The sequence below is a fragment of the Armigeres subalbatus genome, chromosome 3 (genome assembly GCF_024139115.2).
Source record: "Armigeres subalbatus isolate Guangzhou_Male chromosome 3, GZ_Asu_2, whole genome shotgun sequence".
NCBI classification, from domain to species: Eukaryota; Metazoa; Arthropoda; class Insecta; order Diptera; family Culicidae; genus Armigeres; species Armigeres subalbatus.
The window spans coordinates 195,765,060-195,783,719 of NC_085141.1; the positions used below are offsets into that span (position 1 = coordinate 195,765,060).

The window sequence follows — 18,660 nt, forward strand, 5'->3', positions numbered from 1 at the left end:
AAGCTGGAGAGGGCAGTCGGGACGGCCAAGTGTAAACCCGTGAAATCGGTGGAGTCGAGGTCTACCCAGACTGAGGCCCAAGGATTCGCGGACTCGGGCAAGGTCGAATCGACCGAAAGCGTGCCAGTGAAGACGGTGGTACCAAAGTCTACCCAGACTGAGGCTCAAGTATTTGCGGGTACGTCGGGGGTGACTTTTCCAACGGAGCAGACACAAAAACGGGGGAGACAGTCTCCAGGGGATGAGCTCCCTGGGGGCCGCTCCAAAACGCGGAGGGTTACTACCCCGAACAAGGGTAGTGGGGCTGGGAAGCTGAACCCCGGCCAGGTACCTCCAAAACCGGGGGAGGAAGGAACTGGAAAGGTCCGTCCACTCAGGAAAGACGGTGGTAAGGGGTTACGGCAGGCTGAAAGTTCTCAGCCGCACCAGACCAGGGAAATAGAGGGGGATGACGCCTCCTGGACCCTGGTCAAGAACAAGAGGAAACCGAAGACGTCAAGGGCCGAAAAGAAGGCCCAGGCGAATGAGGGTAGCAAGAAGTCTAGGGTAGGTGCCAATCGCTCCAGGAGCGATGCCCTAGTCATCACGGCGGACGAGGCTAAGTACTCGGACGTTTTGAAGGCGATGAGGAGTGACGTCAAGCTCGGTGAACTCGGCGCCGACGTACGTCGAATAAGACGTACCCGGATGGGCGAGATGATCCTCGAGCTGAAGCGGGGCGTCTCGCAAAAGGGCGCCGCCTACAAGAAGTTGGCGGAGGAAGTTCTAGGCGAGACGGTCAAGGTGAGGGCACTCATCACGGAGGTGAATCTAAGGGTTAAAGACCTGGACGAGATCACCGAAGTCGAAGAGCTCGCCACGGCACTGCGGCGACAGTGTGAAGTGGAGACGCCCACCGCAGCCGTTCGGCTACGGAAAGGTCCGGCAGGGACGCAGGTAGCATTGGTTCGGCTATCTGCAGCGGACGCCTCCAAGGTAGTCAAGTTAGGGAGCGTCAAGGTGGGATGGTCGGTATGCCCTGTGGGCATATACGAGCAACCCGAAATTTGCTTCAAGTGCCTGGAACCGGGGCACAAGCAATGGGACTGCAAAGGCCCTGACAGAAGCAATCTCTGCCGACGCTGCGGATTGGAGGGACATAAGGCACAATGCTGCACGAACCCTCCCAATTGTTTGATTGGTTCCAGCAAAGCTGTGAACAGCAAGCACCCCATGGGGGGTTGGATGTGCCCGGCGTTTAAGCGTGCTGCAAAATCACAGTGCAGGTAACGCAGCTGGCTTGCTCGGCCTCGCCCGAGTGTTTGGTGTGCGCAGGTTTAGAGGAAATGGCGGAACACGTGTTGTTCGTGTGCTCACGTTTTCGCGCAATGCGTGAACACATGCTTGCCACATGTGGTCTGGACACTACCCGGACAACCTAGTTCGGAGGATGTGTAAAGATGAAGTTGGCTGGAACGCCGTTTTATCGGCTATCACCCAAATCGTCTCGGAGCTACACAGAAGGAGGCGCGTGGACTCAAGGATGGCTAGTTCAGGCGCAAATAAGAGGTGGTCCAAGGGATCAGAGTCGGCTTCATGGGTCATTTTTTTTTTTTTTATTTGACTTTTATTGCTACTGAAGAAGTTAATGAAAACTGTGTACAGTCGCCTTAAAGTGTAATTCAGACAGTGTATATGTGTGTACCTACTAATTATTTCAATGATTGTGATTTGTAATGTTTAATGTAATGTACCTATTCTAATGTTGTTGGTTCAAAGTTTGTAGCAAAAAAACATGATGGACATCTTTAAAGTGCCGGAAAGGAAGCCATTTACCCAACCGTACAGATTGTACGTCGGGGACTTCCCAACCCTACGAGTCCAGATGAATAGGTTAATGATCTTGGTAACAGATCCCGCGCCTACAGTCGCGTTACTTTTGATAGTCGTAGGGAGCCATGGGTCATACCGGTGGTCATGCTCTGTGGTCGAACTCGATCCTTTTATCGAACAAGTGGCCGCGCGAAGAACAACATGGTATCGTCGCTTTCGTGGCGTCGGTCAACCGGGCGGGTTCCGAGCCCGAGGACGGAAAGGGGTCCTCGTCAAGGCTGGGGCAGGCGTAGGCACCGCGTCGGCAAGTCCCTATGTGTGCTGGCGAATAGGCCCTATCGCAGAAAGGTCAATTTGGGGTGCACGCGGCATCATCATTCTTGATACCAGTCGTGCAGAGGGAAGCAGGCGCGAAGTCGACCCTTCCCACCTTCCGAGGACATAAGGCGTGGTGAGGCCACCTGGAAAGCCGACAACGTGCTGGCACGATACCATGGTGTTCTTCTAAAAAAGCGAGTTATGATGTTCGGTGCTGCAAGGACACGCAGCTAACCTCGAGGGTGCGTTGTGCACTGGCCCCCCTTTGAAGCATTACTTTCTGGTTGTACCGAAGGGACTATGGGCTTGGCGACAATGGAAACGGTTTATCGGGTCGGGGATGTAGTCCTGCCTCCCTCGGTGATCCCTAACCCCGCACTTCCTGGTTAACCCAGGATGTCTGTTGAGCAGATTCCCCCTTCATTGCATAGGAAGAAAAAAAAAACACACATACACTGGAGACTCTCTCCCCCGTTTTTGTGTCTGCTCCGTTGGAACAGTCACACCCGACGTGCCCGCAAATACTTGAGCCTCAGTCTGGGTAGACTTTGGCACCACCGTCTTCGCTGGCACGCCCTCGGTCGATTCGAGCCCGATTCCGCGAATCCTTGGGTCTCAGTCTGGGTAGACGTCGACTCCACGGATTTCACGGGTTTGCACTTGGCCGTCCCGACCGCCCTCTTTTCAGCAAAGACCGCCCGAAGTTTCAGCAAACTCCTCTTAAGGTTCTTACTGATATTATGATGACGCAAAGGCGATGATAGCTTCCAGCTGTTCCGTCGCCACCTCGAAGGTCGAAAGCCCATCGCGTTTGCGGTTCATCGCCCCCACAGGCCATGGGCCGTCCATAACCTCTACCGGCGTAGCGTAGGTTAAGTGACCCACGCTGGCGCTGCGCACCGAGCTGCCGGCTATTGCCTCTGACCTCCTAGGCGGAGACCTGAACAACCCACCTCTTGCGAAGGGGTTGTCACCTACTACCACTAATTGCAGAATTGACTTGGTTTTCCATTTTGGTCCCTTGAGTTGCTCGGGAAAAGAGTTCCACCAAAAGATATTTTAGTTACCAGATAAAGATTGTCGCTGTCGTCGCTGTCCGGAACATCTTTTGCTGCGAGGATAGGGGAACTAAATGTCAAAGAAGGAAAATCCATACGATTTGACAGCTTGGTACCCAACATGTTCCGGACAGTAGAACAAAGGGAACCGAAGCGACAATCTTTATCTAGTAACTAAAATATCTTTTGTTCCACCACGCCAGAGCCCAGCATGACGCGGTAAGGGACAATTACTGTGGAGGGTGCCCAGGTACCCCACAGGATCCGCTAAAGGCCTAGCTCATTATTTCACCCCCCTGGCCATGCATCCCCTCGGCACGGGTCGCTTGGCGCCTTAGGATTAGGGGTTAGGGACGATGGTCCCGTTGGTCGCACCAACTCACTCTAGCTGATGTCAGAAGAACAACAGTGCCCAGGCTGCACTACTAGCTAAGTACAAAACCCTTAGCTGGCGGTCGATTGTCATCGGAAGACCCGTGAAGCGTAAGATTTGAACTTGTGAGGACCAGAGCTGTGTAGGACGCTCCTTCCCAGACGTCAACTCACAATTTCGCAGCCAGTATTGGTGTGCGCAGCAAGTATTGGTGTGCCATAGGGAGTTCGTTTTCTATCATGCACGCTAACCCAGATCTATACAGATTTTTCATGCTCTTCCTCTCACACTGTTGACAAATCGACCCAAATTGATGCAAAAAACCGTGTTTACTCACTTTTGAGTAACCACGGTTTTTTCATCAATTTGGGTCGACTTTTGTAACAGTGTGAGCGAAACAGCATGAACATTCTGGGTAGATCTGGATTAGCATGTGGATTCATTTTGAACCCGCATCGCTTGCCTTTATGCTACGTTTAGACAAGGCAAGTGAATTGAGCAAGTCGCTTGAATCGAACGCGAATGGAACGTGTAAACATCTTAATTCAATTCACTTGAACGAAAAGAAAGTTGAACATGTTCAACTTTTGGCAAGTCAATTGAATTCAACTGAGTTGTTCAATTCACTTGCCCTGTCAAAACGTAGCATTACGTCGTCGCAAATGTATTGTGTATCCGGAATAAATTTATACCGCTTTTTATACCAAAGTTGGATTTTTCTCCAGATACAGGCAATTTTCCCAACTTCGGAAGCAGTGCGCTGGATTCGCCTAAAGATGCGCTAAACAACGCATCAATTAGTTTGACAAATAAAACTTCGGAAGAAAGTTCGGTTCGGAAGTCCCGACTTCCGAATTCTAACTTGGTGCTACGCCGACAATACACACGCGATGGTATATGAAGACTCTACACGGAAGAAGTAAACTACCCAATAGTTACCGAACTACCCGCGAGAGCATTCTCTCTGCGGGAACAGGCTTCAAAAATTCAGCTGGCACATTTCGTAGAAATAATTGAAATAACCTCCTCACTTAATGCTTCCGGCACTTCTTGGAACCATCGCATATTTTCCCGAGAATTTAATTTAGCGGTCCAGCGTTTACTTCATAAGCTTCAATTGAACTAATGCTTTTCAAACCTAATGCTTTTCCGACAATTAGCTGTCCGCGAAGATTGAAAAGTTTCCATTTGCTGAAATGAATTCTTCTATGTATATAAAACAAAGTTGGCATTTGTACGACCACGCATCACTCAAGAAAAGACAACCCAATTTTTGCTAATTTATATCCCTTTTCTTCTTCTATTTACGAGGAAAAATGTTAAGATGAAATGGAATACTTTAAAGATCAATGCCTAATCTTTTCGTTGAAATTGTTTTTCGTACAATTTTGCATGATTTTTTTCAATTTTGATCATCTATATATATAAAACAAAGTTGGCATTTGTACGACGGCGCATGGCTCAAGAATAGACAGCTTATTTTTTGCTAATTTATATCCCTTTCTTTTTGAAAAACTAACAACTATAACTAAACTCGCGTGAGCCATGATTTTATCATTCTATCAGAACTCTAGCCGAAGCTCCGCCCCTTTGATGAATAAGACCATTGAACATCGTTTGCTCACTGCTAGTCGTGGGTAATTAAAGTGACAAAACATTTCAAAATTATTATTTTCTAAATAATAACTAATGAATAAAAGAGTTCACTATCAAAATAATTATCTATGGGACATTCGAAGTATTTTCAATGCCATAATTTCCAAAAAAGATGAACTATAGCATAGGAAATCCGCCGAAGCTCCGCCTTTTCGATGAATAATACCATTGTTAATCAGCTGATGGCTACACCTTTACATTGATCAATAAAGCGAATGATTTCTTCATTATAGCATTGCAACTTAAGTCGATGTTCCACCTCTTCGATGAATACATCGCAAAACATTTGGTGGTTCTACCTTTACGTTGACCAACCAAGCAAAAATGATTTGTCACATATATAGTATAGTATATTAACAACATGGTCCACTTCGAGAATCCCCATATATTGGGCAACAGACAGCACATTCACACCATCTTGGGTTACCAAAGATGACTAACGCCTAAAAATGATTGCCAGGGGTGCGATAATTGCAAATATTACACTAGTTTTACAATTTTTGAAAATTTTAATTACATTTTTCAACATTTCATTTTTAAACTAAGATTCCAAAATGGGATCATGTGATGATTTCTAGCACATTATTTCGACATGTTATGCTGCACATTGAATTATACGTTTAAGCACCCCTCGCAATGTCTCTTCACTACATTGTTTGTCTTTTGTGATACCGCGACGCTACTGCGTTAACTCTTCAAATTAGCTAGAGTGGTAATAGTGGTAATAGAGTATACTTGCTGAAACACAAAATCACGTTAACCAAGAATATTCAAAAGCTTTATACCAACGTTTGAAAGTTACACAAAATTCAGTAGCTATTTACCTATTCACATCAACAAATAAAGCAAATTTTAAATTGAAACATTTAGACTCAAAACAGTGACAATTTTTGGATTTCTAATGGAGACATTTCAAAAATTTTCGTTGAATTCTTATAATAAGGAATGCAATTTCTTTTGTCGTGAGCGAGGAAGACAGAATTTTGTAACAATCCATCGCCATGAACGCGAATTAATAAAATTGTCACGCAAACGCTCTCTAATTAGTTGATTGTACTACACAGGTATCTGGCAACCCCAATCCTACCCACTACGTTTGACAATAGCCAACATCTTTGAGTTTCCCATTGTTCTATTGAAATTGGGTTTCCCACTGACAATTCTATTTTGTAAACAAACCACTATTCCGAAGTAATTTTTCCAAATAGACGTAATTATTTTTCATCATTTTACAAGAACTTGTGCGAAAGTATGAATGCGAGGTGCTATTTCAACAAGAATATTGATGCCTTTAATAAATTTTCATATTTCAATGGGCACCTCGCCAAAATATCACGATATTCAAAATACATTTTCAATGGCAGGTTTCAACGATTATGATTACGCCTTCGTATTAAATTAATCGATGATTTTGATGCTGGCATCAGAAACATGGCCGCTTCGCAGACCCCTGGTACTACATTTTCAAAATGATTCTATCGCGAAAAACTCTTTAGTAAGTATATAAGTGGTTCTGAAAAGATCCATTCACAATGTTAGATGTAAATTTCCTCTTGAGCGGTTCAACTGGGAGTTTATGATTGTTTAAAACATTATGAATCGATGTCTGCAGGAATACCAAACGCCTAACCGCTACTGCCATCGGCCGAGAAAACTTGATCAGTAGTGTTGTCGTCGACACTCTTTAGTCACACACCGCGCTTACTATTGGCTTCTCGACAATGCCGGGCTGAAAATGCCGATGATGCTGACCTGAGAATGCTGACGATTCTGCCTTGCTCATAAAAAGGCTTAGGTTTGCGAATGCAACCATTCAAAAATTCCGACGATGCGCTGCTGTTATTGCTTTGCCTGTTTTGGTCAGATTGAGAGGAAACATTCGCGCTGCGCTATTTTATGCCTTCTTAGCAGACCTAGCGTGAGCTCATTCGTTGACGTCTGTACCAATCAGAACGTGGTAATGGAATGATGCAAGAATGATGCGGTACCCATATTTATAGGTTTTCGTGAATTCAATGCTTTGCTTTGAAAACAGTTTTAGGCCTATTGAAAAAAGTTTTCGGATATTATCAGGCATTAATATGAAAGGCATACTTGAAAGCTGTCGATTGAGGGGTTAACTGCAGGAATCTGTTCACTAGGGTAAAAGCTATTAACGTTCGAAATCTTTCAACACAGCGTAACGCGGCCGATTTAGAAATTTTGAAATGACACCCGGTATAGTAAAGAGAGACGTAAGTCCTACGTCAAAAAAAAATGACAATCGAAATAAAATCTCTCCGATGAAATGGTTTGTCGTGCATTTTGTATGATAATTTCAAATCATGTCATTTAAGTTGACATTATCATCAGATAACGGAAAGATCGATTTTTGTTAATTTTGGTTTGGCTACTAAATTAATTCGAAAGTGTCATGATAAAATAATGTCAAAAAAGGAAAAATTATTTTGAAAAACCGGTTTGTTTTTTAGATAAATTGTGTACGTAAAAAAATATATCAGCAAATTGATCAGTTTTGGGCGAGACAAAGTTCGCCGGGTCAGCTAGTAAATAATATAAATTGAAACATACAAACCAAATAAAACTAAAACAATGCTCACTTTAACTTCAGTCAACTTTTCGTAACGGCAGGCTTATGTAGATTTGCCGCAAACTATTTTTTCACCCATTAATGGGTAAAATCATTGAACTTGAAAGTGGACACAAATTACCCACAATCAAAATTTTCAAAATACCCATTATTTTGACAGTTTCATATATCGTCAAAAAATGGGTTCATTTTACTCTTTAATGAGTAATGCCGGGTTTACAGTGTAATGTTAGTGGAAGCAAAGACAGCAACCTTTAAAGAGCTTACAGCATTGAACATAGAGTGTCGCCACTTACGCGACATTCACTCACTTTAAGTACGATGCTTTTCATTGGCATATTTTAATGATTGAGATAAATGATAGCTTCTCTAAATTTAAAGCGAAGTTAACTTCTACTGAACTCGTAAAGCAATATCAAAGTATTAAAAGACATTATTGTATAATTTTTAGTTAATACGTACACGTATATTATACAGGACCATTTCAAAAACAAACAAGGGAGATCCCGGAGACATTTCTTTATTGAAGATATTATGTGTCGGTATGTGTGCAATAAGGTAATAAACTAGGGATGAGAATGTTATAAACTACAGAATGACGTTACGGTTCTCTTTGTACCTCTTATTCTTGTCAGCAAAAAAAGATGATCTTCCAGTTATGATAGTGACAATCTATATTTAATTGATTTTTTAGATCTAAGAAACAGCGATAAGATATGATTTTAATTGATAGCAATGGAATGATGCGACTTATTCTGTCCCAATTTGTCCATTTTCTGTTCCAAATCCATTCTGTCCCAATTTGTCCATTTTCAGTCCTCCAAATTGGGGAAAGAAATGAACAATACCGCTAGGTAGATTAATCAGTTTTTTAAATTAATCTTATTATGTGACATGCACTTCGATAAGCTGCTTGAAAGCGCACATGATTCAACAACGACACCATCAAGACAATATGAGTATGCGTAAACGGGTTAAATCACAACATATGATTCACACCATCATTTCTAATTTTTCTAAATGTATTAACATTAAGCCAAGTGTATATGTGGATGCACTCTGTCATTATTCCACAAACACAAGGCCCACTAGTTGACTGAGTGAAACATGGGAATGAACCCTTAATAAGTTGAAAAATACAACTACCAAAACAATATTTTGGAGTACTTCATGTCGCTTACTTGATGTTTTGAGAGTATAGTCTTTTAGAAAAAAAGGAAACCTTGTTTCAAAATACATAAAAAATGTAAACAATTAGACAACAACAGAGACATTAATTGGTTCCAATAGGTTCCAATATCGTTATTTTTAATGTCAATATATCTTATAATTCGTTCTGTGTAAAGTATTGCATCAGTAATTGAATCACCACATGAATGTATTCTCTATGTATATATGATTTGTGTACCTGTATTTATTACGTTCATCTTCAGTCTGCACTCTGCGAGTTCCACACAGACACAATCGTTGGGACGAACAGGAGCAAGATAGTACAGTTGCCTCTGGTACGCTCGACCGTTCACATTGGTTGACGGAGAAACGACTTTTTGTGTCCCTGAGATTTAATATTTTACATCTGCTGCGTGAACAAATTAGTGAAAATAATTCAAGTGACTGTTTGTTGTTTTTTTTTTATTCGAAAAGCGTCGGGAAAGCGCAAAGAAGAAATACGTGAAGCTGAACGCAAAGCAGCCAAGCGTCCACCATGTTTGATGTATTCGGCTCCGTTAAGGGGCTTCTTAAACTTGATCAAGTATGCATCGACAACAATATTTTTCGTCTGCACTACAAAGCAACGGTGGTAATTCTAATAGCGTTTTCGCTGTTGGTCACGTCGAGGCAATACATTGGCGACCCGATCGACTGCATTGTCGATGAAATTCCTCTAAATGTGATGGATACATATTGCTGGATCTACTCAACTTTCACCATCCCGAACCGCTTGACCGGAATCGCAGGCAAAGATATTGCACAGCCAGGAGTGTCAAGTCACGTCGACGGCCATGATGAAGTGAAATACCATAAATACTATCAGTGGGTGTGCTTTGTGCTCTTCTTCCAAGCCATGCTATTCTATATTCCACGCTACCTCTGGAAGACATGGGAAGCAGGCAGGATCAAGATGTTGGTACTTGATCTCAACATGCCCGTTGTCAATGATGAATGCAAGGATGAGCGCAAAAAGATTCTAGTGGATTACTTCGTAGAAAACATCAACCGGCATAATTTCTATGCTATACGCTTTTTTATTTGTGAAGTTCTTAATTTTGCGAATGTCCTCGGTCAAATTTATTTCATGGATTTCTTCCTCGATGGAGAATTTTCAACATACGGAAGCGATGTTGTGCGTTTTACTGAAATGGAACCAGAGGATAGAGGCGATCCGATGGCTCGTGTTTTTCCTAAAGTCACAAAATGTACATTCCACAAGTATGGTCCCTCCGGAAGCGTTCAGAAATTCGATGGCCTCTGTGTGTTGCCTTTGAATATTGTTAACGAGAAAATCTATGTCTTTTTGTGGTTCTGGTTCATTATTTTAACAATTTTGACCGGGGCATCATTGGTTTACCGTGCTGCTGTCGTGCTGATGCCCAAAGTAAGATTATACTTGCTGCGCGCTAGGTCACGTCTGTCTGAACATGAAGAAGTCGAATTAATCTCATCTAAGTGTCAGTTGGGAGATTGGTTTATTCTGTATCAGTTAGGAAAAAATATCGATCCGCTAATTTATAAAGAAATTATTTATGATCTCTTTATAAGACTAGAGGGTAAAGAGGTCGTATAATGCAAACATAAGTATTTTGTAAAAAAAAACGGAAGACGGAGCGGATAGCAAGAAGTGAATCATCGATCGCGGTTTCGAACCTGCCCAGTTGAAAAGAATAAGAATAAGACGAACGAGATGAACAAAACCTGTTGAACACAGCCTGGCGAACATCGGAAAAGGTTTGTAGCACTTTCTTTATTTTTTATCCGATTCTATTGAGGGAAGAGTAATCTACATGATTCAGAACACTGTATTTTTCCCGTTTCATTGCTTCGGCTCAAATTCACTGCGAACATTTTTTTTGCTAGAAAACCGGTTTAGAGAATTTGGAGAACATGATCTCTATCCGATCTTATTACCCGGCCATTGATTGCTCATTATATGCAGTGTTGGAAGCTACCATAAATTCACAAAAGTTATGCACGACTCCAATCACGTGCGAGCCTCAACTCAGCAGATATCGATCGGAAAATGATGGAATTTTTAAGAGATGATTTAATATAACTCGTTCGTTTGAACCTTTGCGAAATTTAAAAAAATAATAAATTATATCTAATAAAGTTTCAAAATATGTTGAGAAGTTTTATAATCTCAAGCAATCTCTTTGCAGAATATACTTAGAATTTATCACATATGCGAGTTTGATGATTGAGCTGGAGTAACACTTGCGTTTTCCTTTTTTCATGTCGACTAATTGAGATGATATCTGTGTGGGTTTTTCGCTGCTAACTTTACGTATCCATAGATTTGAATTGGCGACCTCACGGAACGTACATATGCATGTAATTTACTCCAAATTTGGGAGATTAATAATAAAAGTCAAGTGTTTTATTTTTAGTGATCTTTTTTTTGTGTTGTGTTTGGATTGCATTTCGTTGTGGCCTGAAAAAAATCATTCTCGTGAATATCTTAACTTTAGTCCAAAAAACTACTTTACTTTACTCGCTGGGCATAGTGTACGCATCGTGATTGCAACACAAGATACATATTCATGCAATCACAGTCATAGAAAAGTTTTCATTAAATGATTGTAGAAATGTAAGTAGAACACTAAATAGATAAGCATGCCGAGTTCCAGTTAATGAATAAAAACTGATTGCATGGAAAGTGCAATAAGATTCAATACAATATCGAAGATTTATTCATTTGCTGGGAATGCTGCTTTGCTGCTTTTTACATGTCGTTAAATTTTCAATACTTACAGTTCAAAAGAAATTCAAAATTAGAAAGATAATTAGATGTTGAAAGATTGTAGAAACTAGAAACACCTCCATCTTATTACGATGGATTTGCAAGATTTTCATGTTAATCGTCTTGGAAACCTTCAAACGATTTTCATAAACTTAATTGAGGGGGTTAGAAGTAGAGGGGTGTAAGTGACATTTTGGTCAAAATTGAGTTAGCTATAGCAAAAAATGCAACGGTTCTAGAGCTTTGTGGCAACATGCTGGTTTATTTTTTACTTTTTTTTTTAACTCAAAACGGCTACGCAGTCTTTAAGGATTAAAACAAGATTTATATTTGTCCAACGTTTCGACACGGGGTTGGTGTCTTATTTTTTACTTCACTTCTTATTTTTTACGTCATTTTTAAATTAACCTGAAAATTCAAAGATTGTCTAACGGATACCATGCGGGCGTGTCTTGTACACAAACCTTCAAACATTTCCCTTACTTTTTTCGCTTCCAACTAATAAATTGGATAAGGTAAGAACATGAGTTTTTTTTTGCGAATCATAACATTTCCTACCATCAACGTAGAATGGTCATGGGCGAAAAACTAACTTCTGCCATCCATTCAACTGATTGCAAAAGTTCATCCGGGCGTGAATGTTTAGCAATCGAGGAACCCAAAATATTTGAGCAGCATTTTACAAAACAATGATCGTCAAACCATCTACAAACGATAGCCAATCGCGTTTTAATGTATAGTACATTCAAATCGAGACTTGAAGATGTCCACACACATATCGCATACCAGCCTAAATATATGTTATCTGTGTTATCACTAACATCTGATATGCTTGAGGGTCAGTTATTGTTTTTGCTTAGAAGATACAGCACTTCTGATTTTGCTATTTCTCAGTTTGACACTGAAGTAAAAAAAAAAACAAATGTAAAATTTTCATGAAAAATTGCAAAAGCAATTGTAATTTGTTGATTCAACTTATTGTTTTAAAAACTTTTAACTAACAATTTCACATTTTTAACCTTAACGGTTTTTTTTCTTTTCTATCATTTCAGGATCGTTTCGGTATAGTAGTAACAATAGGATGACTGAATCAACACTCCATAAAAACAATTAGTGCTAAATGTGCCTCAAATGGAACCCGATCGTGAAATGACATAGATAGGCTTAGTGACAATAATGATATCATTTTCTAATAATTTGACATTCCAATTTTTAAACTCCGCATATTTTTAAATTCTCTCTAACCATGTTCGCGCGATAGAAACAATCAGAAAGAGAAATCTGCCATAAAATATGCGTCTGATTAGGAATAAGAAGAAACGTAAAGGTTCTCCAATTAGTAGCTCAAGCCCATTTTCAAAATTGCTGTGTCAACAATAAAATAAAATCAATTCAAAATCACATTATTCTTTCACAATACACTTTCGACCTACTTTAATGCATTTAAGTTTATCGATAGGTAAGATACGATGGGCTAAATATGGATCGATGTTGTTTTCCATTTTTTTTCTAGTACCATGCTCCTTTTTTCGAATAACGACGCTATCAGAATTGGTTGCTTAATTTTCTCATTTTATTTAAACAAATAATAAAGATATTGAAAGTAGTTTCAACATATGCTCAAGAAAAAGATGCACAATAAAGAAAAATACACATGCGAAAAAAAATTGACGGAGCATTAAACCATGTTTTATATCGACTATATTAACAATATGATTCACTCTTTGCATTGAATGAATAATCTAAAAAGCTAGCAGTATCATCATCATTCCATTTTTGAACTGAATGATATAAGTAAGCACTCAAGTGTTGTGAAAATTTCAAATATTATCATTTTCTAACCAATTTAAATCATACGTAGATTGAAAGAGGCATATTTTATTACATATCCTATAAAAATATATAGTAGTCCTGATCTCTAAAAAGCTGTTTGAATGAATGTTGAAAGGGAATGAATCAAATTGTTAATATCAGTCTATAGTAGTGAGTCCAATCTTAGTGATTTTAGTGATAAGCAGAAACAATATATTTCGGAGCCTTTCGACGCATATGTACGACTGTAGTAAAGAATTGTGATTCACATTAATATTATATATAAATATTATTCCTAGCCAGCTTCCGCACAACAATCAGTCAATATTTTTCGGATAAAAGATTAACACGTATTTTGAAAAGACATAGATTGGCCTGCATTTTAGAGAGATCTGAGCATTTATTCTATTTCAATATCAATCTACAAAATAAGATAATAGTTTTTATAGCATTTTCGTGTATACCATCCGAAATTTTAAAGAATTAAACGAGAAAAAAACAAACGTATCAGGTATATTTAATTTTTATTTTTCAATTTCGAAGTCCAATTTTTTTATTTTCATTCTCAATCTTTAACTTTTCCAAATTATTCATCATTTTTAAAGCCCTCAACTATTTTTATTTAAATTCGAAACTAATCATTGAAAAGTGCAATAATTGAGTTTTGGTCAAACAGTCGCTTGATTTTGGATCAATATCAGGCCATTTCTTCGGGCCGATTCACACTACAGCTCTTACTTTTGCCTTTCTCGTACAACAAAGTTGTACCAAAAGGCTATTATTTCACTCCAAAATCGATATTTTTATAAAAGGCTCAGAGACCTATGACGTTATATGTTTAATCATCTCTGCTCTTCGAGCTGAGTAAATTTCTGCCTGTCCGTGTGTATGTGTTTGTGTGTGTGTGTATGTATGTGCGTGTGTGCACACAAAATCCGAAAAACATTAGTCAACTTTTCATATAATAATTCTCAACCGATTTTCTCGTAACAAGCTGCATTCGATGGCACCCCTTTCCAAAATTGATATTTCTCCGAAACAATACTTTAAATTAAAACTCAAATTATTGTTTTTGGTAGTTTAGAGATCCTACTAAATAGTGTAGACATCATTTGCAAAACAACAAAAATCGGACTGTACTATTAATTTTGAAAGAAGTTTGTTTCTGGATTGATTCTGCTTAGTTTACGAGAAATGCAAAAAAGCATCGATAATTATAATTATTTCCATATAACATAAACCGAAAAAGAAAAGTTTTGAGAACTCTTGGATAATGCTGAAAAATAGGATCGTTTACTGGGCTTTGGTTCTGGCTGGGGATCGTAATTTGACCACTTTCTTGAATGAAATTACAAATAAAGAGTTATTTTAGACGCTTTTTCACCTTTGACGGGCGGTAAACTTTCTTTTTTACCACCTGGTAAAAACGCCCCTCTTCGATATCTAGAAAAATATATCTAACTAAGGATAAAAATCAGTTGGTACCTTTAAATATTTGTAAAACCATCATACTATGTGAATGTGCCGTCTTTTATGTCGTCGACTAGCACCAATTGCAAGGGAGTTCGTGGGGCAGTACCAGGCGGGTTTTATGGGCCAACGCTCCACCACGGACCAGGTGTTCGCCATTCGCCAAGTACTGCAGAAATGCCGCGAATACAACGTGCCCACTAGGGTAGCTCAAAAAACACTTTTTCAAATTTTTTGATGGGCCGCCCTTTTATTCGGTTCTATTTGATGCCCTGATGCTCTGGACAAAATTTCAGCCAAATCGGTCAACGTTTGGGCGGTGCGAAACTCGTTGGATGTTTATATGGAAAAATGTATGCAGAACCATTTACAGTTGGACGGCATAATTTACGATCAAGAACCATGATACTCATTCAGTTCTTGTAGAATTAAATAAAGAATGTTATGCTGGAAACCGCGAGAAGATTGGAGTTTATTAGGCAAAAATATTAGCATTTTACTGGAGTGTTGTGGGGGTGAATTTATTTCTTTTCAAAGGTTCAAAGATTCGCATAACATTCTGTATTAAATTCTTCAAGATGTGAATGAGTATCACAGTTTTTCATCGTAAGTTGTGCCATCCAACTGCAATTCACTGTTTTTGGATGTTCTGCATACATTCTTGCATATAAACTTCCAACGAGTTTAGCACCGCCCAAACGTTGACCGATTAGGCTGAAATTTTATCCAGAGCATCAGGGCATCAAATAAAACTGAATAAAAGAGCAGCCCATAAAATAATTGAAAAAAGTTTTTCCCATACTAATTTGAGCCACCTTAGTGCTCACACATCATCTATTCATCGAGGCCGCATATGATACAATCGATCGGGACCAGCTATGGCAGCTAATGCATGAACACGGATTTCCGGATAAACTGACACGGTTGATCAAAGCGACGATGGATCGGGTGTTGTGCGTTGTTCGAGTTTCAGGGCATTCTCGAGTCCCTTCGAAACCCGCAGAGGGCTACGGCAAGGTGATGGTCTTTCGTGTCTGCTATTCAACATCGCTTTGGAAGGGGTAATACGAAGAGCAGGGATTAACACGAGTGGTACAATTTTCAATCAGTCCGTCCAGCTATTTGGCTTCGCCGACGACATAGATATTATGGCACGTAACTTTGAGAAGATGGAGGAAGCCAACATCAGGCTGAAGAAGGAAGCCAAGCAGATCGGTATAGTCATCAACACGTCGAAGACGAAGTACATGATAGGAAGAGGTTCAAGAAAAGATAATGTGAACCACCCATCGCAACCCAGTCAACATTTTGATACCTATAACTCTTGATATAGGTTATTATATAAGAACCAACTTAATCGTATATAATACACAGATTGGCTATATACGTACCAATGTGGAGGCGATATAGGTATTTACGAGTTTTATTTTACGATTTTTCCCGACATCAAAAGAACATTATTACGATTAAACATTAAAATAAAGAAAATAAAAAAATCTTATCAGCACCAAGTCTTGAACATGCGATCTTTAGATTTGCAGGCGGATACTTTACCACTGCACCATACTGCACATCATGAATTGAGATGGATTTTTGTTCAACATAAACTACACAATTTATATCTTTACAACTGCTTGAAACGTCTACAAGCCATTTGGACTGAAGTGGTTTCGATTGTTTTACGATTTACGTAGACATTCATTTGCACTGATATAGGATATTGCAAGGAATATAAGTCATTGCGAGTTTTTATTTACAATATTACGATTGATTTTCAATGGTAAAAATTATCGTATACGATGCATTCAATACAACAATACGACAATAATCTGACAAAGTTTGATTCTGAATGCGATTTAGATTTTTAATGGACGCAAATGCGACTTCATTTGCTGTTTGTTATACGATATGTGGTTTACTGGGAAGTATGCATCGGTGGTGACGAAATCGAGGTGGTAGAAGAATTTGTGTACTTGGGCTCACTGGTGACTGCCGAAAATGATACCAGCAGAGAAATTCGGAGACGCATAGTGGCTGGAAATCGTACGCTCCGCTCCAATCGAATAGAGTTCGCCGCCATACCAAACTGACAATCTACAAAACGCTGATTAGACCGGTAGTCCTCTACGGACACGAGACCTGGGCGATGCTCGTGGATGACCAATGCGAACTTGGAGTTTTCGAAAGGAAAGTGCTGCGTACCATCTATGCACTATGGGGAATCAGGTGGCCGAAAATAAAAAAATCGAATTTCTCTGATTCGTAATTCAAGTTGACCTACTAAATGCTAATGCTTTGGAGCATTAAACCCCAGAATATCAGCACTCTAAGCCATATGGTTATCAAGATATAGGCATTAGAGCCAGACACTTTTTAGTTCTTGAAAAATCAATGCATTATTCAACTGTCAATATCTTCGGCTACAGTAGCTCTTTTCCAACTCTTTAAAAAGTTTCTGAAAGCTTGTTTCATGGACTTGCGAAGAACGGTTATGAGAAAACTAGTTATGGGAAAATAGGTAGTGAAACATCCGAAAATGACCCGAAGAAAAAAAAATTGTTTTTCATACAAAAAGTTTCTCAAAGTTTCGCTTAGCGACTACAACTACGACTTTCTTTGGACCTCCCAGAAGGCATTAAAACAAATTCCAGCTGCTTATGGCTGCAAATCTGCGATTCCGATCACTTTTTCGAAAAAAAAAAGTCATTAATTTTGAAACATTAAATGTAATTATTCTCATAATACACGGCAGACTGTGATGGGCTGGATACAAATCCCATGCATATGACAAAAAGACCATCAAGAACAGTTAAAATAGATAGTAGATAACACGAAAAGTGTCGTAGGCTTCGTGGTAGGCCGTGTACACGATAGCTTATGCAGCTATATGATACTCCATTTGGCGGAGGCTCACCAAGAGGAGGCAACTCATTATCTATCAAGTATCAAGCAAATAAATATGAAAAAAAAACAATATACTCTTGAGGGTTACGAAAATACTCTAAGCTTCATTTGAAATTATTTCATAAAAAGTAAAATTTTGATATTAATTAAAATCCAATATGTGAATACAAGAAGCAAAATGTCTGTACCTAAGGACATCTTTCGATAATTATTGGTATGTACCTAGGTGAAATAAATAAACAGAACATTTATGAATGTCTATCTGAGTGCATAGTGAGTTGTGATTGCGAAGGTAAATCGTGTGAAGTGTTTGTACTTATTATTTGGTCAATCATGAATTATAGGCAACTCATTAAAGTATTTAGAGCTCACGAGGGACGTCAGGTAGATCGCGTTGAAAAAGCTTTGGAATATATCTGCCAAAGCTTCGCTGTGGATAAACAAAAAGACTCAACTCCATACAAAATTGAAAAATCTGCATTTGAAATTTGAAAAATGGCAGGCCGCATCCCGCTCCAAAAGAAATAAATGATGATTTTGTTGAGGATGTTCATGTACATAATGAATAAATAAATGTTGATGCAGTATATTTATATATCTTGGCTTTTATTGCATGGAGTTCGTTTAGCTTGAATAGAGCTTTATATTGTATTCCCTTTACTTGTTTTACGGGTTAAGAGCCTGAACCAATCTGAAAAAATCCTACAAA

General features: G+C 39.4%; 1 protein-coding gene across 1 annotated transcript; it reads left to right on the top strand.

Moving 5' to 3' along the window:
* Nucleotides 1-9,273: 9,273 nt before the first annotated feature.
* Nucleotides 9,274-14,029, top strand: LOC134224572 (innexin inx2). Its single transcript, XM_062703981.1, has 2 exons — nucleotides 9,274-10,753; nucleotides 12,818-14,029. Exon 1 carries the CDS (start codon nucleotides 9,513-9,515, stop codon nucleotides 10,590-10,592), a length of 1,080 nt encoding a protein of 359 aa, XP_062559965.1. The 5' UTR covers nucleotides 9,274-9,512; the 3' UTR covers nucleotides 10,593-10,753; nucleotides 12,818-14,029.
* The last annotated feature ends 4,631 nt before the right edge of the window (nucleotides 14,030-18,660 follow it).

Excerpts from the sequence above, each read along its gene's own strand:
- LOC134224572 (XM_062703981.1), top strand. The coding sequence starts at position 9,513 with ATGTTTGATGTATTCGGCTCCGTTAAGGGGCTTCTTAAACTTGATCAA.